Source organism: Phaenicophaeus curvirostris, chromosome 1 (genome assembly GCF_032191515.1).
Source record: "Phaenicophaeus curvirostris isolate KB17595 chromosome 1, BPBGC_Pcur_1.0, whole genome shotgun sequence".
NCBI classification, from domain to species: Eukaryota; Metazoa; Chordata; class Aves; order Cuculiformes; family Cuculidae; genus Phaenicophaeus; species Phaenicophaeus curvirostris.
In genome coordinates, this window is record NC_091392.1 from 198,399,791 (window position 1) to 198,426,870 (window position 27,080).

Here is a 27,080-nt window from a genome sequence, read left to right on the forward strand (position 1 = left end):
GTGACAAAAATGCTTCTGTGGCATTCTCCACTACAGCAATATATGCATGAGTAGTTCTGTTTATTATATACATATGAAATATCACAACAACATATCACAGTTTACAAATGAGTTAAAGTACATGTGCAGTTTTTGCTGCACAGACTACCATTTACTTAATCATTGAGCGCACCAAGAACAACACATCTCTGCTCTGGCTCACCTTTATCTGCTTTTACAATAGAAGTGTAAAATAATCTGCAATGATTACTTCTAGTTATATGTGAACAAAAAAATTTTGATGGTATTAAATTATTCTTAGGAGTAAAATCAGGCAAGTGTACAAATATTAAAATGAAGGTATTCTATCACAAGCTTCCAGTCTATGTGCACTGATCCATGATTCAGTGATGTCAATGGGATAGATGAGTGTCTTGTCAGATTTTGGGCTGCTACAAAAATAAAAGTGCTACGGGTGTAGGAGTGTGGACGTGCATTTTGAAAGGGTCGAGCATATTGTTTTCAAATCATCAGGTTTTGTGGAGACATTGATATTTTAAAGTGATTTTTTTTGTTAAGGGGTTTGTTTTAGTAGTTTGTGGGATAAGCCTAAATGAAATATGTAACACTGAAATGTAGAAAAAGCACAAAAGTAAATTTTAAATTCTAGTTCTGATAGAAAGGGATTTTTCCTTTATTTCTGTTACATATTAAAATTTTCTCCCCATTTGATAAAAGTAGGAAGGCTCAGACTTCGTGTATGTTTGATTTGGTTTGATGACAGAATGAAATCCTTCATTGAAACATGACTTTTAAAAGGTATAGTTAGCATTAACTTTAAAATCAGAAAGCAAATATTTTTTTCCTATGCCAGAAATATTTAGTACAACTAAATGAATTGCATAAAGAAAATTAGAAAAATTATTTTATAGAAGCAAAGTCACTTAAGTCACCAGGAGGATTTCCATTGACTCCAATGAGTCTGTAGGATAATACTGCAGATTTCAACACATTTAATTGAATGAACTGAAACCTTCCAGTTAAAGTAAATGAAATAATGCACAAGACAAATCCTACCCTTCAAAGGACCTACCTAAAGACTAGGAGATTTGCCTGAGGTTCACTTCTAACTGATTCCTCAAGGAACTACTGGAAGCCTCTTCCCTCAAACTGTTAATTCAATGGATGCACAGCATGAGTCCTCCCATCCCTCCTCGCTCCACTGCCAGAGGTCTGGCATTAGCTGAGGAGGAACCACGAGACAATAACAGTGACAGGAAAGCAGAAATGCTTTTTGTCTCCATCCCTTTTTTGCCTCAAGGGTAAAATTTTGATTGTAGCCTGGTGGTTTCACCTCTGCTGTGCACTGGCAGCATGCTCAAAAGCAGCCTCTGTGAGGAGTGCTTCCTAGTGCGTGTAAGTAAGTGTACTGAGCATGCATATGAACAACTCTGCAGGAACCCGGGGGGGGGAAAAGGCTGCTGGCATCAGTTTCTGTCCACATATACCAAACTCAGAGAAAGCTGAAATGATGGAGGAAGGAAAATGAGTGTGGGCATAAAGTTCATGCAAAACTGACACCTACTAGCTCAGCTTATTTCCCTGGTTAAATGGAATCTGCTTTGGTTAGCAACAAACACAAGAGACAAATCCAACAGTTTGAAATACATTGCCAAAATCCTAGTTTAGGTGGGCTATTTGGTTAAATCTTGTTTTCCAACACTAGAAACAAACAGGAATACTTGGCCCTTAGGCTGGTATTGCAGAGCCATGGCACATGTAGGAGACTGAACAGGATGTTTTTGGCATGACATATCAAACAACCAGTTAGTTGATCATTCGCAAAATCATTTTCATGGCCCAAGTCCACCGATGGATATTTTCTTGGGGAAGGAGAGAAGGACATTCTCCCACACCATGTCCCAGCTTGTGATGCCTGGTGTTGTGAATGAACACCTGGCCTTGGGACAGTAAATCCCTCTAGTTTCTATATGTCCTTCTGCTGTGCCCCACTGCCTTCCCTTTCAGCTTTGTTTCTGTCCACCCAAGTCCCCTTCTCTGTCCTCCAAAAGGGCATGGAGTGGTTAGGGTTTACTAAGGGTAGGGCTTGTCCCACAGTTTTCTTTTTTCAGCAGGCTGCTATCTATCTGCGGGGTTTTATACAGCCATGCTTTTGCATAGTAGCTGCTGTGAACATGGACACTCAGAGGAGCTGGGCTCACATTTTCTTTCCATTGCAAAATCCCTCATTTGTGCCTTCTAGTTGCCAGGACTCTGAATAGTATCTGTGGCCTGAAGGTCAGGCTGTGTTCTTCTAGCCTGTGCATCAGCACAGCAATAAAAATGTAGTTAATTTTTCTGTTGTTGAACTGAGAGTCAGAGTATGATACAGTCAGTCCTCCCTTAGCTGTCAGTGCTATGTGTTGCTAATAGGAAGGGCAAAGAAGAGTAAAAACATGTTTCTGTTAGTGAAATAAGCAGATATGAATCATAATGTACACTAGGGACCAGTCAGTTGAGTAAGAAGGTATCTTTTTCATTCCTTTCCTTTCTCTCCATAACCAGCAATGCTTTAGCCTCAAAATGAGTGTTGCAGTAGTGCTACATATACCAAAAAGCCTTTTTTAGATATTTTTCTCCAAAAACCTTAGAAGTTGGAAGGCAAATGGAAATTTAGACTAGACAGATACTAATTTTGTTCTCCTGATCCTTTATTTTACCTGCTTTCTTTTTCCTCCTATGATTCTGACAGATCTGAGTCTACTTAGAAATGATATAGTGGTTCCTCCTTCTAGGGGTGACTGTATTGACTTTTGATAGAGAGCTGCTGCTCAGGGTTGGAAACCAATTATGTTTCAACTTCAAGGTTCCCATCAGTTGGGATCACCGAACCTTTCTTGCTGAATGAATCAGCCATTAGTCCATACTCCTCTCTGGAAGGACTTCAGTGAGGTCTAAACTGAGTGCTTAGGCAGCAGCAAGTAGCTCGTAGCTAACGCCTCTGTAGCAGTTCTCAGTTACATGAACCAATCACTCATCCAGCCTTTCAAACTGTAACTACTTGACATCAAACCTGGGATGACAGACAGCAGCAGCTCTGGACCAGCTTTTCAAAATCCCCCATTTTTGACTTTTGGCACCAATGTCTTTGGAAGAGGTGGATATGGCAGGTGCATGCTGACTGCTAAAATCAAGTTACATGCATCTGAGAGACAGCTGTCAAGTGAAGAGCTCTAGAAATCTGACCTTCATCTTGCCTAAGCATCTTCATAAAAAAAAAGTAGTGTCTGAGTTCTCATTTTTGCAACCTTTCAACATGCTATAGCTCTCATGTCTTACTCTTTCCATTGTTAGACAGCTTTGTAGAGATGAGTCACACAGGACTCATCTGGTGTATTGGTCATGCGCCTGAGTCACATGGAGGGAGATGCCTCATGGTACCAACCCAGTCCACAGAGATGGCTCATAGTGCCAACCCAGACCACAGAAGTGGCTCATAGCATTAACCTAGGCCATGGAGTAGCCACTGACCAGGCTGCTGGAGCGGGCACGCACATACATATAGGGTGTAGCATCCCCAGCAGCAGTGCTTCTCTGTGGCTTGGTTTCTGCTCCTGACTTTCTGGCCCACATTGCACGATTCTCAAAGGATTACAAATCCATCCAAGCAGCATTGCTAGGCACAGGCTCTCCTGAGATGTGGCAGAGGCCACCACACTCCCTGAAATGGAGGCCTGCCTCCAAGGAGGCCTGACACAGAAGCTTGTGAGACTTGTGATTTTGGCCATCTCTACGATGCTGGTGAGATGCTGGAAGTTCTGTTACCCAGCTGCCTGTATTGCTCTAGTGAGGATTCCTGTTGTCTTGAGCTGGATTGTGTCCTAGGCAGGCATTTGGCAGCTCCAATGCATGGCCTGAGAAGCTGCTAAGCACTTCTGGAGATCTGGCTGCAACCATGCATGCTGAGGCCTTCAGAAGACTAGCTACACTTTACCTGACTTGGATGCATGCTAAGATGCCTTCAAATCCCTCTGTTGTGTAAAACAGATTTTACAGAAGGGGTGGCACAACCAAGTAATGCTCCAAAACTCCTTCAAGACAGCAGAAGGAGACGCAAGCTTGTCCACACCACAATGGTCCCATCACAGCAGATATGCTGGCGCAGCCCCCAGTGGAGATGCACTGCGTGCTGACAGGAGTCCTTCTGCTGGCAGCTTTACTGTTGTTGAGTTGTATAAACTACGCTGCTAATAACATGTCTGACAGCATAGATATCTCCAGTGCTTCAGCCAATGCTGTGACCAGCAAGAAGGAGAAGGCATGATGATAAATACCCCTCCTGCAACTGTCATTACCGTGCTGGCCCCCATGGAACTGGACACCAGGCCACTACGTATCTGAATTTCACAGGGCCTTTTTTATTTACCCTGTAGTGCATTTATATCACTCTGGAAACACCAAACCTTTAAGGCAAGGTATGACTGTGATTTCTACAACTCATTTAATGTCCTTGTACATAGCCACTGTGGCAGCATCTGTGAGAATCCAGCAGCTGGGCACATATCCAGAGTTGTGGCTTTATGTCATGAAACCAAGAAGTATGGATCACCTATGTAAAGTCCTCAGGTTACATCCAGCAATAAGATGAACAAGGACAAATTCTCATCCTCCCTCGCTTCATGTGATAAGAGAAAGGTGCCTCTTCTCCAACAGAAACTGGAATTTCCCACTAAGAGGAGAATTTTTTTGTGCGTGAATACTTCACACACCTTTACTTGCTGTCATCCGTACAAGATAATTAAACTCCCCTCACAACAAAAGTTATTTTTTAATTGCATGAAAATCATAGATTTTCATGACGAATGAGGAATCATATTGCTAAAGAGACAGAGCCTTCAAAGCGTTATTTTCAATCTCATCCAGCTCCAGCATCTTTATTTCTTGTGTCTTCCAAGAACCTAAGCTTTTCAATTTCCCCCCGTACACATAGTCACTGGGCTGCAAATGGGACCTGGTGCAGCTCCAACTGGCCTTCTGCCACCTACATCTATGGGAGCAGAAAGAGCCCCGTTCGTGACCACATCTGAATGCAAAGATACAGCATAGCATAATCAGAAAAGATTAACACATCACTTAATCCTAAAGGGTCACAAAATCATTTAGGACATGGGAATAGTGTCAGATTCTGATTTAGAGGCCACAGTTACATATGTGACATGCTAACCATAAAGTAACAAAAAAAAAAAAAATCACAGTGCAGCCTGTCTTGCTTTCTGAACCAAAACTGTCAGTAGGCGCGCAATAAAATGTCCACCAGAACACATAAAATGAATGCTCACCAGATCACATTAAGAGTTGTTGCTTTGGTTGTGATGCTATTTCACAGCAGTTACTTGCAACAATACAGCCCAAAGGCCACCCAGTTGCTGTTACAGCAGTACTGAACTAAGGGCAAAACAGGATTTTTCCCATACCCTGTGAGCGAGGTAAGGATTTTTTTCCACTCCAGAAACAATGTGGTCAGACGAATGTTTAGAAGAGCTATACTTTTCTGGCAAATGCAGCCTTTGTCCTTCAGATCATTTAAATCCTTAGTTTTCAGCATAAGATCAGATGCCTGGGAATTCACAGATTACTTCTGAGGGTCAAAAGGTAAATAAGAAAAACAAGGTTTCTATTTGCTATACTGGGTCTGTGGATTTCCTTGAAATAATGTGGGTTTACCAGCTGGAAGAGGTTGAAGAGCACCATGCTGAGCAGCCTGTGGAAAGCTAGAAGCTGGACAAAAGGCATGGAAAAGAACTTCAGATTCTAAAATTTTGTCCCCCTGAGCAATTTCTGCATCTCCAGGCTAAATGTTAGCAAATGCATCACTTCAAGATGTTCTTTTGCCATGAAATAAGCAAAAAGAAATTTCCTTCAGTCCTTACCTTCAGTCCATAGAAAATGCTGGTGAATCATAAACAAAGTGGGTGGTAAAGAAAAGAAGACAGAAAAAGGAAAGAAAGAAATGTAACGATCTGCAATGGATCTGTTATCCATGAGTAATAAGGGCATTTACAGGGAAAAAAATGTTTATCCCTTGCAATTACTAAGCGTACCTTTCATCTTAATCACAAAATTTTGGTAATGAGATTATACCATTTGGCTGCAAAAACTATAATTTTTGCTCTACAGTATCCTCTCCCCAAGGATTTGTGCAAACATTACCTCAAACATCAAACATGCATATTTTAATGAACTGTATTAGTCTGCCTTCTAATAGACTACAGTTCAAAACACCAGTGTTAATGAGTTCCGATAAAGTAAAAATAGCAAGGAAAAAAATTACTTTTTGCTGATGGGGGGTTGAAATGATTTGTGTTTAACAATTCAAACAAAGCACCCTTATTTTTGCATTCATTTTTACTGTACAGCCTGAGGGATGAGGTTCAGTGCTGCCATCAGTGAAGCCTTCCTGATTTTCCCCAGCAGGTACCAGCCAGTTTGCTGTGTGTGCAGGTCCAACTCCCTGTTATAGGACCCTGCAAAGTGAGTTTCAGTGCAATTACTCTGGATTTGCACACAGATGTAAATAAGAGCAACACCCAAGCACTGGAAGAAGCAAGCAGTGGTTTGGGGCACATTTGCTGGAATGCAAGGGCAGGGGAACCACACAGATCTGGCAGCCTTACCACATGCAACGCTTGCTGCATTGGCTGGCAAGCGCCAAGCTGCTCCTCTGTCCTCACAGGACACCACAGGCCGCCACAAGTGCACAGTCTTCCCTGCTCCAACTGCTCACAGTGAACTCCTTCGTTCCTTCCAAACTAGGATGCAATCCCAGGGGGTAGCTGAGGCATCTCATTTTTGGCAAAGAATCCCATTCCCATGAAAGTAAGTGCAGCTTTTACACCACCGTTTAATAACATGGCAACATTCTCATGCATTAGAATCATTGCCTCTCTTCCCTGACTTGAGAAATAAATACTGCTATAAAGCAAGCTTCCAGAAAGCAAAGCAGTTTCTCAAGCTTTCTTTCTCCTCTGAGACAATGTTTTAAAACATACTCAAATATACATTTATCTACACTGTTTAGTGCCATCGCAGACTTTCACACTGTTGGACAGTATACACTGGACAGCAGCGATCAGATTACCTAGAGAGCAAGGATTTCAGAAAACCAGCTTCAGTTTATGTAAGAACGACCGAGGCTGCATGCACACTCGCTTTGTCTAGGCTGCAAGAGACGTGGGTGTGAAAACATGAATGGAGTTGTACAACTGCATAGCCATAGGACAAAAGGCTGGGTGTGTGTATGCAAAGTGTTGTCCTGGTCAAAGATCATATCCAAAAGTGGAAAGAGCACACAGGGATAAAGATGAAGCAAGTCATGAAAGTTTAACCAGGCTGAAGTGGTTATGTAGTCTACACCAGTTAACCAGGTCTAACTTTCTTTACCTGTGCCGGGACAGGAGGGTTTGAGACCAAGCTCTTGATGCCCATTGCTTGTTGCCTAAAGGCCAGGACTGTACTCACAGCCTGGCCCCACAGCCAAGCTCGTGCCTGCCTCTACATCACCCTGCCAAGGAATCTACCTCATCCACCTTCAGCTCCCTGAAGCCAGGAGAGTGGTGGCATCATTGCCCCCCTGCCTCCATCACTGCCACTACAAATCACACCACCTCTCTCTCAGGCATATCCTGGGGGACAGAGTCATTCACTCCATCCCCAGAGGTCCCTGTCTCTCTCCAGTGACTGCTGAGGTAATGGGGATTATGGCTGTAAGCAAGAAACATAATATTTAGCTAAGTGGAGTTCAGTGAGATGGTTGTGAACCTGAGTGATTAGTAGGTAAAATTCTTCCTCCAGACCTTTCATATCATATTCTCTGAAATGCAGAAAATGCCAGAGACCTTCACTTGTGGAGATGCATAAAGCATTATGTTAAGGTTCCTATATCACCAGACCTTTCTGTCATCATTACAGCATATTAACAATTTTTAGTGATTTTTATATCTATGGCATATAATATTAACAAACATTATTTACTACCTTCTCACACTGTAGCTGAATGTTTTACACAGAGGACTTATTCATCACTCTCTAACTAGTGCAAACAAACAGGGTTCCACAGTGTCGACTGATGGATGTATCGGGTTTCTTTACTGCTGCTGCTGCTCACACTGCTCTTGAATTAACAACTCGGAGTTTACTTTGCACATTGTTGTCTTATTTTAAAGAGCATTAGGAACACCTAGAGCCTGATTCTCATTAACAGTAAGTCCCTGTGACACTGAAGTGGCCTGAATATGTAATTGAATTCTTCCTCCATTAAAGACTCCTTTCTATAGTTGTAAAGATATAAAGAGAATCTCAGCTAGAATTAAAAACAGACCCAAAATCTTTGCTTAGGAACTTGCAGTACCACGGAGGAGTAAGTAAGGAGAATCGTCATCATTTCCACAGATAACTACTTATCAGCAGAAGTATTTTGAATGCACTGTGAAAAGCAGGCATTAGTATTATGGGGGCTTTACATCCTCTATTTGAAAGGGATCCTGCAATAATTAGCTTAGAAATCTAATTTCCTTCATTTTTTGCAAGGAACTCTTGGAAATGAGCAAGACTATTACCTTGACACTATTGCTTTTCGCTTTTCCATGAAATGTCATTCCATTTTAGACCTGTTATAAATGACTGAAAATCACCATTTCTCTTCCATTGCTCGTGTTCCTCAGGACATTTCTGCCTTCCTGTGAAAGTCGTCATTAAACGTGCCTCGACAGCAGCAACAGGAGGAATATATACACCAGCAGAAACTGTTGGGGGATGCTAAGCAATCCTAGACCTGCCATCTTTAAAAAAAAATAAAACTCCTTGCAGGAGGCATAGCTCATAACCACAGCACTGTGACTGCTTTCACAGCTGAAAAGCAAACAGTAGATCCACTTTCAGAAGCCCTGGGGCTGCTGGGACAAAATGGGCCAGGTGAACTGGCAAAAATACTGCTGCAATGGGGGCTGGCAGGTTAGGTAATCACAGAATCACAGAATGGTACAGTTGGAAGGGGCCTCTGGAGATCTAGTCCACCACTCTCTCCACCCCCGCTAAAACCTACAGCAGGTTGCACAGGAGCACATCCAAGCAAGTTTTGAATATCTCTGGAGAAGAAGACTCCAAACCTCCCTGGGCAGCCTGTTCCAGTGCTCCCTCACCCTAACAGTAAAGAAGTTTTTCCTTATGTTCAGATGGAACTCCCTGTGTTCCACTTTGTGCCAACAGCTCCTTGTCCTGTCACTGGGCACCACTGAAAAGAGACTGACCCCATCCTCTTGACACCCACCCTCTAGATATTTGCAAGCATCGATAAGATCCCCTCTCAGACGCCTCTTCTACAGGCTAAACAGAACCAAGGTTCTCAGCCTTTCCTCCTAGAATAGATGCTTCAGTCTCCTAATCATCCTTGTGGCCCTCCACAGGACTCTCTCCAGTAGTTCCTTGTCTTTCTTGAGGTGGGGAGCCCAGAAATGAAGACAATACTCCAGGTTCCATGACTTTTCTAGGGATGGAGTTGAAGCTGACTGGCCTGTAGTTTTCTGGGTCCTCTTTCCTGCCCTCTTTGAAGACTGCAGTGATATTAGCTTTTCTTCAGTCTTCAAACACCTCGCCTATTCTCCATGATCTTTCAAAGATAATGAAGAGTGGCTTAGTAACAACATCTGCCAGCTCTCTCAGCATTTGTGGATACATCTCATCAGGGCCCACGGATTTGTGGATATCCAGTTTGCCTAAATGATCTCTAACCAGATCCTCCTCGACCAAGGGGCAGTCTTCCTTTCTCCTGACTTTAGAGATTTTCTGAGTGCAACTTTGCATCTACATGATGGTATTTCACTGCCCTTGATAAATATTTCTCCTGAATTTGCCCAACCTCTACTTTAGATCCATGCCTGCTATTGGTACCCTCAATATTGTGCAGTAAAAATGCCTACAGAGAGTGCTCCCAGGTATTACGTTCAAGACACTTCACTCTTGCTTGTTTTGCTGCCTTACAATTTCATGAGGTGCCTGCAACTTTCCTGCTTGGAGACAACTAATTCTTCCCTGTTCATCTTCCCAATGCCATTCATGATCTCTATCTATTGCTCCTTTCTCATACCTTCTCCAAAAAGTTGTCTGAAAAGTCTCAGATTAATTATAATCCCTTCCATACACTGCCTGAGATGGATGTGCAAATTGCAGATATCCTGTAAACATACGTGTGTGTGCCTGTGTGTGCACCTTTGAGTGCAATGTTTTGAAACTCAAAATATTTGAATGTACTTTTTTATTTTGCTGTTTATGTAACTTAGCAATTATGAACAACATTTTGATTACCATTGCAATAACGACAGGGTTGCCCTCTGCATCATCATACAAGAAAATATATTTGTCTCCTTTGTCAATGAAGATGCAAATTCAGAAGTCCTGGTGTGAAATCAATATCTCTTATGCTCTACATTTGAAAGTGTATCTTATCTTGCATCTATTTGCCAGTGTTAAGAGATGTTACTCTAGTGTACATGACCTAATTTTGAACACACAAGTATTGAAACATCTAGACCCCGTCAGCATGGAATGTAAGCCTCTGAATTTTTAAATTGGTTTAGGCTACACATATTTAAATACTATTAAAATTAAATTCTGACCACTTTGGTTGCTGAAACCTCTGTATTTCTAAACATCTAAAAAGGAAGTTTCCTGAAGATATTCATTGACATTTGTAGGAATATTTGCCTATCTTAGTTTTTGATGGCATTCAAATTTTAATGTGAAAAATTTATAAAACCTGCAAAGTTTATCTAAATTCTCAATCCAATCCTATTTGAGAGACTAAAATGAAAGCGCTACTTATGCATCTAAATAGATGGTCTGTTTTCACAAGTTCTGATCTACTTCATCTCTCCTTGACTCCATCACCTTGTGCCAAGACACCTATTTAGATGCACCACATGTATTTCTAATGCTTCAACTTCACCAGCTGTGTTAGAAAAAAAGGTGTTGATCTCACTGTCTCAATTTTTAACCTTTACAGAACAGTTAATAGCTACTTACTTCACAGAAGCTTTATGGATGAATTAGTGTGCAGAAGACAATTAGCATGTATTATATAATTTCATTACTTCTGCTACACTACTATTTCAGTGTTCCTACTGATATTTGTGCATGAAATTAACTTAGCTTAGTTTTTGCTTGTAGCATTTGTGTGGCTAAAAGAACGCAAACCCTGGGCATTCTACATATTTTTTGTTCACAAACACTTATAGCATAGTTCCAGCTCCTGAACTGTTTTGTTGCCACAAAAGGACCAGAGATGTAAGAAAAAATTGGAAAAGCACAATAAAGACCATCTCAAATATTTACCCTGGAGGATGCAAGAGACCAAGAGGCACCTTGAAAATGTCATTCAAGAGGACATGGGGCAACAGACATTCGCTTGCTTCTTGCCCTGAGAGTAACATATTATGTTGTCCAGATCCATAGGCTCAAATGCAGATACCAAGACAAAGTTATCTAATTAGAGGCCTCACAATTGCCTCTGGGTTTCGTATGTTGTTTTTGTCAGGCTTGGTTTTACCTAGTAGTCTCCTCCGTTTGGAAGATAATAATGAAGGTGATTAAAACAATTCATTAATATTGTGCCCATTTGAGCAAACTATCCAAATCGATCTCCCCTAGTATGAAGAGCAGTGATCTTCACACAAATGTCCAAAGGTCTTTCAGCCTTTTTAATTTTTTCCACAGCTGGATTTTAATTAATGATTCATGTGCAAATTTTTATACAATTACTGTACCAACTGACTAGCTTTCAATTTGCTTTGGATTCTTTGGGAGGAAGAGAGGGAAAATATCCTTAGAGCTCATAACAACAGCAGACTATATATTTAAATGACTGCTACAATTAAATGCCTGTAAGACTATCTGGTGCCCCTGGCCATGCCATCTGCTCCACTTTGCTTGGTAGTGGCCTACACAGCTCCCCACTTAGTTCCTTCAAAGCAAGGGCCGTGTGAGGTGACAGTCAGAGGACTATTTTTTATTTTGCTATGAAAGCAGAGGAGTAGAAAGCAATTAAAAGCAGTTAGGTTTTTTGGCCATCAGCTCTCTCCTCAGGAAAGCCAAATAGCTTCTCCAATGGCTGGGAATGTGATGCTAATTTCCAGGCTAAATTTACTTATGGCCAATTTCAAAAGTGGTTACTAGGTGCATTGGTTGGAAAACATGTCAGAAGAAAAACAGGGGTGGATATGTTACAACTATATGGTCTTTGGACTGACATTCTCTGTATCTGCATAAATAATTTGGCTATGGTCATACAAGTCCTATTTTGCAGCTTTAAAAAGCTCAGGCTTAATAAGGAGATGAATGATTATATCTCTACAAACCAAATTTCATTAGTATTTTCAGGTGGTGAGTTCAACGCTCCAGAAAGCATTTCAGAAGGATTAAAAATCTGAAGTTTTTTTTTTTTTGGAATGCAGCATATTAAAAAAAAAAAAAGGCTATGGAAAACCCTTCTGGAGAAGTGCCTCAGTGCCACCCAGGGTCCCAGAGCTTGGCCCACAAACAAGTGCTGCATCTGAAAAAGGTCACCCTTGATAGCACTTTGAATATGAAACAAGATTTTGACAACACAGCTGTGCTTAGCCATGAAGTAGATTTCATGTTATCAGAGAGCTGTAATTTGCGGGTGTAGAGTTATTTGCTTCTTTTAAAAATAAAACTCAGCAGTGCAAGCACTACATGAATAAGACACTAAAACCAAGGACTGGCACATCTGGATCTTCTTCATTGCTGTGATAGATACAGCTGCGTTCTTGCTCTGTTCAGTTTTTTCATGGTGTTTCAGCTTCCCAGAGGTGGGTGCTAAGGAGGAACCAGGGCTGAGAATGGACAGTCATTAGGATGCAAGTACAAAAGGTGGGCTGTGTGATTAAAAGTAATGGTGCTGAGAGGAAAACAGCAAAGGAGGACTTTGCACTCTCTTTGTGCCACAAGGCTGGCATTGCACACCTGGCCAAAATGGAACAAAAATCTGGGTTTCAAGTACCTTTGGCTTTTTTTAGGGAATGCTAGCTAAAGACAGAAAAAAAAGCCAGTCCATATGCTATTGGTAGAAATATGTTAGTGAAACACATGAGCTGGTCATGCAAACAACTTGTGTGACAGAAAGCAAACAAAGTGGAGAAAGCCAGGTGATGTACAACAGCTACAACTGGAAATGAGGCCTCCAGATTGTTTTGAATTTGCTCTGATTCAGACGATGCAGCAGATGAACAACTAATGCAGCCATTAAAGAATAAATGAAATAGTCAAAAACCAACAGGAAAAGGCCATCATTTGCCATAATGTAATAGGAACTACTGCACTGAATGTCCTCTGTGCTAGGAAGTGGCAACACCAGATAAAAGCAAAAGGAAAAAAGAAATCATTTGGAAAATGATCCTCCCTGCCCCAAGCCTGTTTCTTCCTGCTGGAAATTTCTGAAGTCCAGTTATTACTATTTAGCCAGGTTTGTTCACAGAAAAAAACCCCAGAGAATGATGGAGTTGAAGAAAGGCTCTGTTCTCAGCCTGTGAAATGTTCAGAAAGCCCACTTCACTGCTCGTGGATCCCAAGCGTAACAAGGCCCATGGCCTCTGCTATAGGGAGAAAAGGCTGGAAAAACAAAGAGGCAAGTTCATACTTGGGCATGCTGCAGAAAGGGTTAAAAGCCATCAGTTCATCACTCTTCTGTGTGGTGCCTTGGAAGTTTTCACAACACCAGATGTGCAAAAAAAAAAGAAGAAAGAAAGAAAAGCGAACACTAGTAGACATCCTGGTGCCCTGGAAGCAGTTAAATTAACACCCAGCAGGGACAAATTTGCAGCTTTGGGAACAAGCTTAAAGTTAGCCTGTTTTCATTCCTGGAGTGAATTTGCAAGTGTATGACAGTGAAGCCTGGGAAGGAGCAGGAGGCCTTGGATTAAGGATGGGTAGCCAGAACTCACTCCCGCCCTCTCTCCTCCCATTTCTGTTTTGCACTTAGGCTGCGAAGCTCCCAATACTCCTCCTAATCCCTATGTCTTCCCATGTCTTTTACCAGTTCCAGTAGGGGAAAAAAGCCATTCTTTTCTTTTTTTCCATTCTAGCTGAAACCAGACAAGACCGGAGACACCCTAGCAAAGCCTGCTTTAACTGGGATTGCAGCTTACAGTCATTTGGAGAAATCTAGTTCTGCATCGGATAAAGTTGGATGGTCTTCTAACCAGAACCAAAGCACTAAATCCTTTAGTCATTCATCACTCACTTGGAGCCAAGCTGTGGCCCGAGTTGCAACCACTGCAAATTATATAAAGGATTGGAAAAAAGACTGTGAGAGTACATCTAACCCATCTTCCCAGAATTACAGAAAACCCTCACAGTCCCTCTTACAGGTTACAGAATGATCGTCATTTTCACACCTTGGTCATTGTAAGCATTTTGGTATCAGTCAATCAAGAAGAATGTTTTAACAAGGTGGACTACACAGCTTCTTATGAAGGCTAAAGAGGACTATTCAATCTCCACCATTCTGCCTCATGTGCATCTTCTGCAAGGCAGGAAAAAACTTCAAACACTGGAACAGGCTTCCTAGAGAAGTGGTTGATGCCCCAAGCTGGTCAGTGTTTATGCAGCATTTGGACTGTGCCACTAATAACATGCTTTAACTTTTGGTCAGCCCTGAAATGGTCAGGCAGTTGGACTAGATAGATGACTGTTGTAGGCCCCTTTCAACTATCCTATCCTATCCTATCCTATCCTATCCTATCCTATCCTATCCTATCCTATCCTATCCTATCCTATCCTATCCTATCCTGTAGGACCCCCTGAAGGAAGAAAACCAGAGAAGGGGATGTATTATTTTTTTTTCCAGTGGGACAAATATGCTGCTGATTCCACCTCCCTGACTGATAGAGACTGGAAGGATGAATAGCACAGACTGAAATGTATAGTGTGTCCTTTCATCTGCCGCTTTTAAGGGCTCACAGTAAGGAAGGTCTGGAAACCTGCATTTGCTGTCCAGTCCTGAAGATCATCTGCAGATGCTTTGGGAACTACTGGACAACAAGCTCCTTATGTCCCTTCACTTATTCCTGGCATAGGATACAGAAACGGTTAGTTTCTAAGTGTTATCAATCTTCCACTCTCCCCTTTGCAAAGATCATAGGTGCTTGTCCCCTGTGTGTCAGCAGTTCCTGTTCTGCCCCATTTCCCCCCACATTATTTCCCATTCACAGATCCTCTGCCCTCCTTTGCCTGCACCCAGACTCACTCTTGGCTCCCTCCTCCTGAGTCCCAATCCTTCTCCCTCATTCCTCCCTTCCCAAACCCAGTTTTCAGTATGTATTATTGCCTTCTAGGCTTCTTCCTCATGTCAGACCCTCACACTTCCTGCACTTTTCTCCTTCATCACCTCCTCTCCCAGTGTCTGTTCACCCCATCACATTTGTCCTACCCTGAGTCCAGTCCCACGTGGTTGTTTCTTTCCCTTACACTAAACTTTCTGCTCCTTGACTCTTTCCCGCTCTCAGTTCCCATCCTTCCACACCCAGACTCCCTCTTGCAGTCATTTGTCCACATTACACTCCCTCTCTGGCCACCCTTGTAGCTGAGGTTCTCTAGCACCAGTCACTTGAGTCGAATTTAACAACTTGCTACTGCTGGCAAGAACAATCCTGTCTCCACTTCTTGCCTCCAGCTACATGCTCTTACCACTTCCCTTGTGCCAGTGTTGGCTTTGTCTGACCCCATAAGCTGGAGGGAGTCACTAAACGAGCAGAAAACCAACACAGAGAGAAAAGGGATAGTTTTCTGCCAGTTTTGTGAGGGCTCAGACAAGTGCCAGAGCTGATGCCAGGGGAAGGAGTGGACGTAGAGCTGCAGTAGAAGAGAATTCATTGCTCCTTTCTGAAGCTCATAGCCTTTAGGTCAGCTCTGCCACCCCATGAAACCTCACCTGAGAGTGTCCTAAGCCCCTGTCCTTCCCTTCCTTGGACATATCCACATGTACTTCAAGGCACTGTAGTTTGAGTTGGCATATGTCTTGCAGGCAGAGCAGCACAGCTGAGATCACGGGTGCTGAGTCTTCTGCAGCAATGTTATGCCCAACATATGTGTCTGGCTTAAGTGCTCTGAGCTGTGCCTTTCTTCGTGGTTACAGAGGAAGGATAGGGGGGTTAACATTAAATATAGATAACTGGTATGATGAAGAGGGATGAATATGCCCCTTATACTCCTTATACCCGATTTCTGTGTTTTCTATTGAACAGGCACTCAGCTCTTCTCTGAATTCCAGCTAGGCCTTGACAAAACAGAGCCTTGTCAGAGGGGACAGAGAAGTGAGGATCGTTTTTGAAGAGATGATGCGAAGTCAACATGGCTGGCCTGATCAACATGGTGTGAGGCTACCCTCAAGACCCTACTCCTTTCTCATGTGCATGGTGACAAGCAGAAACTCAGGTATAGCCAGGGCATGTCCACCCTCAAAGACCCCTTGGAAAGTTGGCAAGCTGCTGGGTGCACCTCGATGGGCTGTTTGCCATCAGTCAATAGGTATATGGAGAAAAAGAGGCATTAAACACTATTCTAAGTGCTCCAGAGGTCTCCTCTAGGGAACTGTGTCAGCTGTAAGGGCTGTAAAAGCTCAGAGATGGGGATGCTCGGTAGAAAAGGCTCTCAGACCAAGGACAGAGGAGAGTCAGGTCAAGATGAGTGCAGGGGGAGAGCAATAGGTTCAGGCACTATCCTGAGACACAAAGACAGTGTTTCTGAGATTGACACTGGGTCTAGTTCAACTCCAGACTCTGTCAGAGGATTTCTCTGTGACGGTAAACGTGTTACTTATCCAACAACTCCAGTGGATTGATTATAATAGCTTTGGATGAGATCTTCCTTCTCTCTTTCCCAAAATATATAATAATATATAAAATATAAAGTAACATTTCCTTCCTCTCAAGGTTTGGCTGGCTTGCTTATTTAGATTATAAATTCTTCAGGGCAACAGCTGTCTCTTCAACTCTGTGTGTACATTACCAGAAACAGACAAGCAGCAAATGAAGCAGGCAGATGGTTCTGGATTCGTCCTGTTGGAGCATCTGGCTGATTTTCTGGATCAGCGTTACATACAAATCATAAATTCACCCATGAAAACTCACGTTAAAGGAACATTACTAGGTCTGTTTCTGTCTTAATGACAGTCATCTGTGGCCTGGGGCAGGTCTCAGCCATAAAACCACCAGCAGTAAAAGTGGCTGAGTAGAGGAACAAATATTTGCCATTAAAATATTCCTTGATTTTGAACCCCTAGAGAGACAAATTACTGGGACTTGTTCTTGAGGACTTCAGGGAAATAAAATAATAGGATGACTATAGTGAGACAAATGGGAGCTGGAGCTTGTTAAAACTTTTTTGTTCCTTAACTTCTTGAGGTATTCATAAATTGCCTACAAACAAGCAAAAATTTACAGGAAAGGGGTTTTCACCATGCCAGCTCCAAATGGTTGTGGAATTATATTGTTTTTCCAGGCTGCCTTTCCAAAATCCCTGCAGGAATTTGAGTCAGGGTTAGGTTTTGGCCTCAGATGCACACACAGCTATGGCAGAAATCCTTACTTCTACCAGGTAAGAAAAATATCCCAGCTTTATTGATGAGATCACAGGTCAAAAAGACTATCTTAGTAGCAGAGAACCACACCTGAAACATGCTGACCTCTTTCCTTTCAGCATTTAGCACAAACTCATGTCCAGTCTGCTGTGCTTCCCCCCTCTACCTCACTGCGCCAGGCACGTAAACCACAAACTCAGCCACCAACATTGTGGATCTTCTCACCTCTCCTTTCTTCCTTGCAGCAAACATCAACTTCTTCTACATATCCACCTGGCTTCTTGGCTCTCCCTCTGCTTCCCCACTCTAATCTATGTCTTCAAGGTGGCAGTGGAATAAAACAGAGGACTGAAGCAGCTAGCCTTACTGTGCCTCCTGTCTTCAATAGCATTTTTCTTCTTCCAAGACAACAAAGTGGCTTATGAAGTGCCTCCTAGATCACATCAGTCCTCAAATCTGCATCTCTAGACATGAAGCAGATATCCTTGAAATTCATTCTGTAAAAGTCATTTTTTTCTTGATTCCTACAGAAGGAAGCACGGGCCATTTTTAATCTGAGTTTATAGAGTTCTTCACAGAATGACATTTTGAGCCTCCCCAGGCACTTTCACAATGCTAATAAATAATAAATAAGACTTCAAGTGTGCTGACATTAGCAAAGAACTCATCCAGGTAAGTGCAATGATGGGGTCTGTGTCTTTATGGAAGTACCTTCAAAAAGCAGTCCAAATGAGACAACAAGGACTGCTTCAGCTACATCCCAAATCCCCAAATCCAGAAGCATTTTACCTAAGTGGCTAATATTCTACTATTCCACCAGGGTAAATACTTTATACAAAGAGTTCAAGAAACCTTATGGAATTGTCAGTGTCTCTGAGCCTTTGAATTACAATGTCCTAAGGGACTGACCTTCCATGGTGCGACTGTCTATATATTTCATTCAGCAAACTGAGCATGAATGCTATAAGGCACTACTAAGACAGCTGTCCACCATGACAATACAGGAACTTACAACATTTTCTCTCTGGTTTCATGTTCATAATTTAGATATGACCCTGCAGTCAATGCGGGTTATTGGGAAGTACTCAAGTTTTTATCCAGAATGATTAATTCAGAAGCCCTTGCATGAAGGAATGCAACCAAAATGGAGTTATCAAGAAAAACTGTCATCCAAATATTATTTTTACAGTGAGCATTGAAAGAAAGGTCACATTGTTATTTTCTTACACTATGGAACAGTTTCTATTATTGCAGATTCCAAAAGCCTGGAATCGTTGTTATTTATGATCTAAGTCAAATTTAAATCCTGGTTTGTACCAACTGCCACAAGCCAATCTAGGTTTTCTCTCTCCATTTCACAAATACTTGCAAAATAATTCCTTCACACTTGAAAACAGAGAGCTTGTCTGACCAATATGTGCTCTTCTTTTCTTCTTTAGTGGTAAACACAAAAGTCTAGGAAAATAATGTTTTGACATGAATCATCCAAAGAAGCCACAGTTTCTTTCAGAAATTTTGGAGGCTAAATTAGAGGTGTAAGTTATAACTCAGCAGTAAACTATAACAAGAATTTTTCTAGCTGCACTTTTAAAAAAGCCATTAGATCTTTTGCTCCTGGTACTTCTTTCTTGCGTAGCGCTCTAACAATCTGACAGTTTAACATACACTTCTTATTAAATCTGTATGGTGCCCAGGGTTTAAAAAAAAAAGAGGCAGAAGGCCATATCCTGCTGCTTATTATGCTGTTCTAAGTCCTATTATGCTTTCCTGAAAATAAATGAAATTACCTTGGGTTTATGCTGGAGAAAATGAGAGGAGAATCTGTCTCAGCATCTCTAGAACTGCCAGGTTAGTTGAAATGCCATCTCTGTCCTTTGGAGATATTTAAAAGTGATGCATATATATCAGATAAGCACTGATTTTCTGGGTATTTGAAGACCTGGTGTATGGCGGGGGGTGTCACCTCAGCACCTGGAACTCCTCTGAGCACAAGCACCTCTCTAGTAGCACATCCCTTTATTCAATGATGCACCACAGCCTCTCTCCAGCCAAACACAGCCATGGGTCATGGATCATCTGAAAGAGCATTGGCCACATGCGGCAAAACACAAAGCCTTGCAGTGGGAGAGCATGAGGCATGTATAGGACACTAATGCTTGAAGCAGGTACTGGAGACGGGATTGCTCATTGTTGCTCAGTGGAAGTTAGACTAGTCGGATTTAAAAGAAGCCTGTTAAGACCTGGTGAAGAAAATGATCTAAAGCATGCTCCAGTTAGGGCAAGTAAGGGCAAAAATAAAGTTACAAACTACAACTGATCACAACACATTCCTAGTTTGGGTTGGTTTTTTTCAAAAAAAAAAAGAGACAAAGTAAAAAAGGAGAAGATGATCCCATCCCATCTGTTGTGGGATTTAATTACACAGACAGCATTGATGTCACCGGAGCCTTAAGAGTAAGGACTACTGGTGGTTTATGTAAAATGGAGGCTGAAGGTCTCAGGATCCCTTGCATTATCCTTGCCCCTAAACACTGAGACTAAACACTGTACATGTCCATGTGTAGCAGACAGAATGGCCTTGCTCCATTAGGGTTCCCTTTCTCATGAGCTCAGCTTTCTTTTCTCCCCTCCTCTGAGTGAATGAAGTTGAATAAAAAAATTTGGAGAAAAAGTCAGCTTGAAACCTTTGAGTTTAATTTGGCTTCAGGCCAAAACCAGAAGGGGATGAATAATATTTTATTTAGTAGATATGGGCTTTTTCTTTTTTTTGGTTTGTGTGTTCTTTGACTTCTTCACAGAAGACTAATGGATCTTACTGAACAAGCCTTACAGCTGATGAAAAACTTTGAAAATATGCATATAACTTCTCATACTACTTAAAAACATCAAGTATTTTGTTCAAAAACCTTAAGTCCTGCTTAAGAAGTACCTTTCACTGACTGGACTACATTTCTTCACAAGAGGAAAGTTGAACTTCAAGCTTCTACCCAAGCCCAGTTAAAGATTTTCCCCACATCAGCCCAGGTTCTGTATAAGTATTACAAAACTGATTAAAACTTTGCAGAATTTGGAGCTTCTAATTTCCCCTAAACAAAGAGAGTGTTGAATTACAAGAGATTTTTCATGACAGTGCATATGCTATATCCTGATAGACAACGGAAAGGTGAATCGTTCACACAACAATGGAGACTAAAACAGAGAAGTAAACAAAGCCTTGTTTCAGACCAACCTTCCAGGAAACCAAGATGATTTCCATCATTTTTATTACTTTTCCCTAGAGGCAAAAGACATCTAATTAGCAAATCCCCCTACAAGTTTGCTCCGATTTGACACAGAGTGAATGTGACAAGCAGAAAAATTATAAGCCTTACATTTCCAGTTAGCAAGCTTGGGCTGATAAAGTCAAGTTCAAATGCTTTTTTGGGATCTTAAAGCTTGAGAAGTAAAAATCCAGAGGGTGAGCTCGTTAAGCCAAAAATGTGAAGTTATAGTGTTCCAGTCAGTGTTATCTGATGGCAATGTCATAGCAGTCCTTTGTGAACGTGCACTCACATTTTCAGATAAAAAGCATTCCAGCCAATACTGAGATGGTCCTTTTGAATCCACAATCATAATGATCTGAGGAAGAGTTGAAAAATACCAAGCGGAATCAAATTTTGCTTCCTTTTAAAGGAATAGGGCATGAGTAAAATAAATATTAATCATTAACTTAGTAAATGCTGGTAATTAATCATATATTACTGTTAATGATGTGTAGAAATTCCCAGAGGTGGGAGATGATCCTTCAGGTCCTTCGTGTAGCCTAAATAAGGTGATGACCCTGCTGCTAAAGTCAGTGGGAGTTGGCCCATGGGGTCACTTCGACCTTTATTTTCTTTATTGTCAGATAATACTAGTGGTGTCTCCTCTAATTTAATATTAAGATGACCTATGGGTCAAGCAGGTCTTGACCAAGGGGCTGGTGGGCTTTTGCAGCCATGAAGGTAGGCCCTAAAGAAGTCGACAGAACTTATAAATACTGTCTGTTATGTTGAAATCTTTCCAAAACTCTGCAATTTATGCACCAATTGTATTCCTAAGTATCATTTCAGTAGGTACAAAATACTCTGCTGAGAGAGACCTACTTGATTTTCTGAACTTCAGCAGAGCTTTAGAATAACTGCTAAGAATCCCTATAAAAATCCAGTTGCCTCTCTAGAACATTCACACAACAGCACTGTTGTGCAAAAGCCCCATAATCTGTGCCTACAAAGTTTCTAAGCTTCTTGGCTCTGCTGTGGGTCAGGTAGCCATGTCCTGCAGACAAAACTATGGGAAAGTGGTTCAGATGACAAGAGTCTTTGGAAAGCTACTTGTAGAAGTTTGTGATGATAGGCAAAACTCCTTCCTTGGTGTAATATCTAAAGTCTGGCACTCAGTAAAGTTCATTAAGGGAAAAGTTTCCTATATCAAAAGATCTTGTAGCTGCACAGGTGAAAGATCTTGCTACACATACGAAAAACCTTGCAAGTAATACTATAGACATGTTGCCAAGTACCATCCTGTTGGTTTGCCTCCCTGAGCAGCAACCTAAAAGGACACAGAGAAAAGAGCTAATGTTGCCTGAAGCAGAGTTGCTTTCAGTAGTTTTATTCCTTTCCAGAAGGTGACTTTGCTTTTTTTTTTACCCAGAAAAACAGTAGTGTTTGCAGTCTCCTGCCTGTCTCCTTCATTGATGGCTGGATGAAGGAAAAGTTAAAATTCATCTGCCTGCCAGTCTATTGCTCTCTACAACTACCTGAAAGGAGGTTGTGAAGAGGAGGGTGCTGGCCTCTTCTCCCAAGTGACAGGGGACAGGACAAGAGGGAATGGCCTCAAGCTCCACCAGGGGAGGTTTAGGCTGAACATTAGGAAAAAATTCTTCACAGAAAGGGTCATTGGGCACTGGAACAGGCTGCCCAGGGGTGTGGTTGAGTCACCTTCCCTGGGGGTGTTTAAGGGATGAGTGACGAGGTGCTGAGGGGCATGGTTTAGTGTTTGATGGGAATGGTTGGACTCGATGATCCGATGGGTCTTTTCCAACCTGGTGATTCTATGATACTATGATTCTATTAGGAGAATGGGGAAATGTGCATAAGAAGAGAATACACAGTGGCTCAAGCAGGAGAGGAACAGCTGGCAGAGACCTCCCATAAAGTGGCAAACGTGCTTACTTCTTGCCAATGCTTTTTTTCCAGCATCTCCCCACAAAGCAACGTCTAGCCACCCAAGGCTGCCTAAATGTTTCATCTGGTACCTGTTGCTTAGGGAATGTCTGCTGGATAAAGTCACAGGTAGTTGATCAGAGACGGTAAAAGTGTTAAAAGTAGAAAGATGTCATAGAATCATAGAATCATAGAATAACCAGGTTGGAAGAGACCCACCGGATCATCGAGTCCAACCATTCCTATCAAACACTAAACCATATCCCTCAGCACCTCGTCCGCCCATGCCTTAAACACCTCCAGGGAAGGTGACTCAACCACCTCCCTGGGCAGCCTGTTCCAGTGCCCAATGACCCTTTCTGTGAAGAATTTTTTCCTAATGTCCAGCCTGAACCTCCCCTGGCGGAGCTTGAGGCCATTCCCTCTTGTCCTGTCCCCTGTCACTTGGGAGAAGAGGCCAGCACCCTCCTCTCTACAACCTCCTTTCAGGTAGGTGTAGAGAGCAATGAGGTCTCCCCTCAGCCTCCTCTTCTCCAGGCTAAACAACCCCAGCTCTCTCAGCCGCTCCTCGTAAGACATGCTCTCCAGCCCCCTCACCAGCTTTGTTGCTCTTCTCTGGACTCGCTCCAGAGCCTCAACATCCTTCTTGTGGTGAGGGGCCCAGAACTGAACACAGGATTCGAGGAGCGGTCTCACCAGTGCCGAGTACAGAGGGAGAATAACCTCCCTCGACCTGCTGGTCACGCCGTTTCTGATACAAGCCAAGATGCCATTGGCCTTCTTGGCCACCTGGGCACACTGCTGGCTCATGTTCAGTCGCTGTCAACCAACACGCCCAGGTCCCTCTCCTCCAGGCAGCTTTCTAGACAGACTTCTCCTAGTCTGTAGCACTGCATAGGGTTGTTGTGCCCCTCCACACCTATATTTCCGTTCCATACCTTCAAATGTGTTGAGTCTAAATTCCACCAAAACTCACCATAGTAGCTTAAATGTTCTAAGGTCAAACACATTTTACTTGTTTTGTACCTGATTTACAGTTTCCAGGGTACAGTGAGGTTGCATATTCAAACTTCATGGCAGGTATGAAACTTAGGATCCTGATGCACAGACTTGACAGAATATAGCTGAACTATAGCAATCAATCGTGTCGGAGCACTGTCTCATGATAACACCGGGGGAGCTGGCCATGTGGTATATAATTGTAAATGTATCTCTGGCAACCTTCACCTTCATATCTAAGCAAGTATTCTATCCACAGAATGCTCCCAGAAGTGTGATGGATGTTTATAAAGCTCACAGATTAAGTCTTAGTTTTCCTTTGCCAAACAGATAACAAATGTGCAAACAGTATTTTTGTCATGTCAGTCAAAAGACATCTAAAACCGGAATTTCCTAACCCTCCTTGAAGAAATTGATAGCATTAAAATGAATGTTGTAAAATATCTAAGATAACATAGGAATTCGTTAAAAGTTTGCCATTCAAAGAAGCTTAAATTTTTGTAAGCTAGAAAACTTGGATAGGGGTCCAAAATAAGCTTACATTTGCTCCAGTATCTCACCTTTATGACAAGTAAATATCATTCTGACATAGTATATATCAGTGACACATTCATTCCATTGCATTAAGAAAACAGAGTTGTCTTTCTTGAAATCCTTATAAGCATGTATCCATGATATACCTGAATAGGTACTAAATATGCCATCACTAGCACTGCTGAAGTGTGTGTTGAGATGGTCATCTGCCATCAATACACACCTCCTGGAGGAATGAGGCCAGGTTGGAAATGCCTTTTTACTACCGAGACCAGAATGATTCTCTAATACATGAGGAATTTGCTTACCTGTCTATGCTGCTGAGAGACTGGATACTGCAAACCTGAAATTTGTTGGCTTTGCTGCATTTTCTGAAGCATCATTTTCTGCTGCATTGCTAGGGGTATATTAGGTGGCCTTTGAAGAGATTGGCTTGGGAGAGGCTGAGCAGGCGTCGGCTGCGGTTGTTGTTGCTGCTGTTGCTGTGGCTGTTGCACAGGGGTTGAACCCTGTGCCTGCTGCGTGTAGTGCAGAAGAGCAGGCTTGTTTTGGGAACCCAAAACTGAAGGCATCTGCTGGTTTGTTTGCTCTGAGTTAAAGTGAAACAAAGGCTTTGTGTTGCCATGATGCTGCTCTAGTGGTGGCTGAGCGCTGTTGATAAAGTTTCTGTTGAGGTCCTGAGGCTTCTGTTGCATGATTATGTCCATGGGATTGCTCTGGGGAGTGGTTGGTTTATAAACATAGTTGTTCATCCCTTTCGACTGGTTTCCATTCACTGGTACCCCAAGCATTGCTGAGCTTTGTGGGCTGAACTGCTGCTGGCGAAAAGAAGGACTGGGGATTTTCTCTTGCACGAAGGGTCCAGGGGAAGGTCCTGATGGAGACAAGGTGGACCAATTGGTCGTCTGGTTCTGCTGCTGCTGTTGCTGCTGGATCAAGGCATGCTGCTGCCGGTTGGCTGCGATCTGTTTGAGTTGCTGTGCATGAGACACCTCCTGCCAGTTAGGCAATGGTCGACTGGATGCAGAAGAAACCTGCGATACCTGTGTTTGATTTTGAGGCACCGAAGGGATGGGTGAAGAGGTGGACATGGCAGCAGGGGCAATAGTGAAGGCTGGACCTGTAGAAGAAGGCCTCATCTGTGGGGAGCCCACAGAAGCCTGATTCATGCCTGGTGCATATTCACTCTTTATCACCATCTTATCCATCTGCAAGGATCTTGCGGGGCCCCTCTGGCTCTGCTGCCCAAGGTCAATGTTGAATGGCTCATCTTGTTTTATCGTGGCATTTATCATATTCTCCAGCTCGAGATCACTCATTGGTGGCACTGATATGTTGTTCAGTTCATTAAATAGTTCCTGAAGTTCCAGATCCATCATTTGTTCCCATGAATCTTCCCCATATCTGTTAGGGAACATGTTCTCATGGGATGTCTGGCCATCTAAGTGTTTGCTGCAGGACATCGTTTCTCCTGGTTCTTTCTTTACCTCTTTCAAAGTCATATTAAACATGCCATTCCCGCTAGCATGTGTATTGTTTGCTAGGTTACTAGCCTTTCTTTGTGATCCTTGCCCCACAGACATAGTTCCTGACATTGACTGGCTTTGGCAATTGTTAACATGTTGTCCACCTTGTCCCACTGAGATATTATCGCCCACTCTTACCCTCTTAATGTCAAGGAAAGAGCTCTCTGAGACACCATTGGGCCTCTTGTTGTTGACAGGTGACAGATTCACCACCAACTTTCTCTTCAAGGAGCCTTGGAGCTGAAAGAAGCAGAGAGAAAAAAAAAACATCATTAGATGAGATCAAAGGAAAAATCTGCTATTTCACAGAAGGATCTTGTAAGTCAATAGGCAAGTAAGCATTACTTTGTACAGAAATCTGCTCTGAGCTTTCTCAGTCAATGAAACTATGCAGAACTGTAGGAAAATACGTTGTGAGACATCTCCCTGCCACCACCACCTCTGTCCTTGTAGCCATGAGCATTTTTCTAGCACTGCTGCCTCCTGTTGATCACAGATCCCCTCTCCCCCATGGGTGTGAGTGGAGGAAGGTGGCTAAAGCTGTAGCTGGCAAAGCCCAGGGCATATCTGCCCCAGATTTGCTCCTGTCTAACTGTGCCAGACAGACTTAAGGTATTTTCCGATAGCAGAGACTAACATAGTCATGAAATCTGCCCTTTTGTCTATCTACTGCTGCAAGATTTCACTCTCATGATTTTGCTATATGATCCAAAAAACCATTTTCGACTGCTGTATAGTCCAAATGTCCTAGAAGACATTTTGATGGCACACATGAGCTCCAGGCATCCTGACCTCACATACGTTTATACTGGCCAGGGATGCGTATAATTGAAGATTTTAGACGTTAACTTGTTCAAAACTGAAAATTAAGTGATTGGAACCACATCAGGTTATGTCAGCCAAGGGTCGGGCCTATGATGTATTGCTGGAGTATTTTCCAGAGATGTATGTTAATACATTAAGTCCTAATTGTTTATGTCCTGAAACATCTGCTATGAAATACACAGTCCATGCAACACTGCTCTGAGAACCATAACTCTCTGTTCTTTCCTTGAATATTTACAGCAACACTTTCATGTCCACAAACTCTGTGGGCCAACTGAAGGAAAAGAAGTTTGGTCCACCTCATCTACGCTCATCTGCCATGGCTCTACATACAAATTCCTATCCTGTGCACACAAAACAAAGGTGTAGTGTCATGAACTGAAGAGT

The 27,080-nt window shown here is 42.4% G+C and overlaps 1 protein-coding gene across 1 annotated transcript in view; it reads right to left on the reverse strand.

Annotated features, from left to right (window-relative positions):
* The window catches only part of MAML2 (mastermind like transcriptional coactivator 2), a 220,574-nt gene that overhangs the window by 44,628 nt on the left and 148,866 nt on the right, over window positions 1-27,080 (reverse strand). Inside the window, exon 2 of the mRNA XM_069883392.1 lies at window positions 24,651-26,108. Coding sequence (XP_069739493.1) covers window positions 24,651-26,108 — 1,458 coding nt within the window. The remainder of the gene's footprint in view (window positions 1-24,650; window positions 26,109-27,080) is intronic.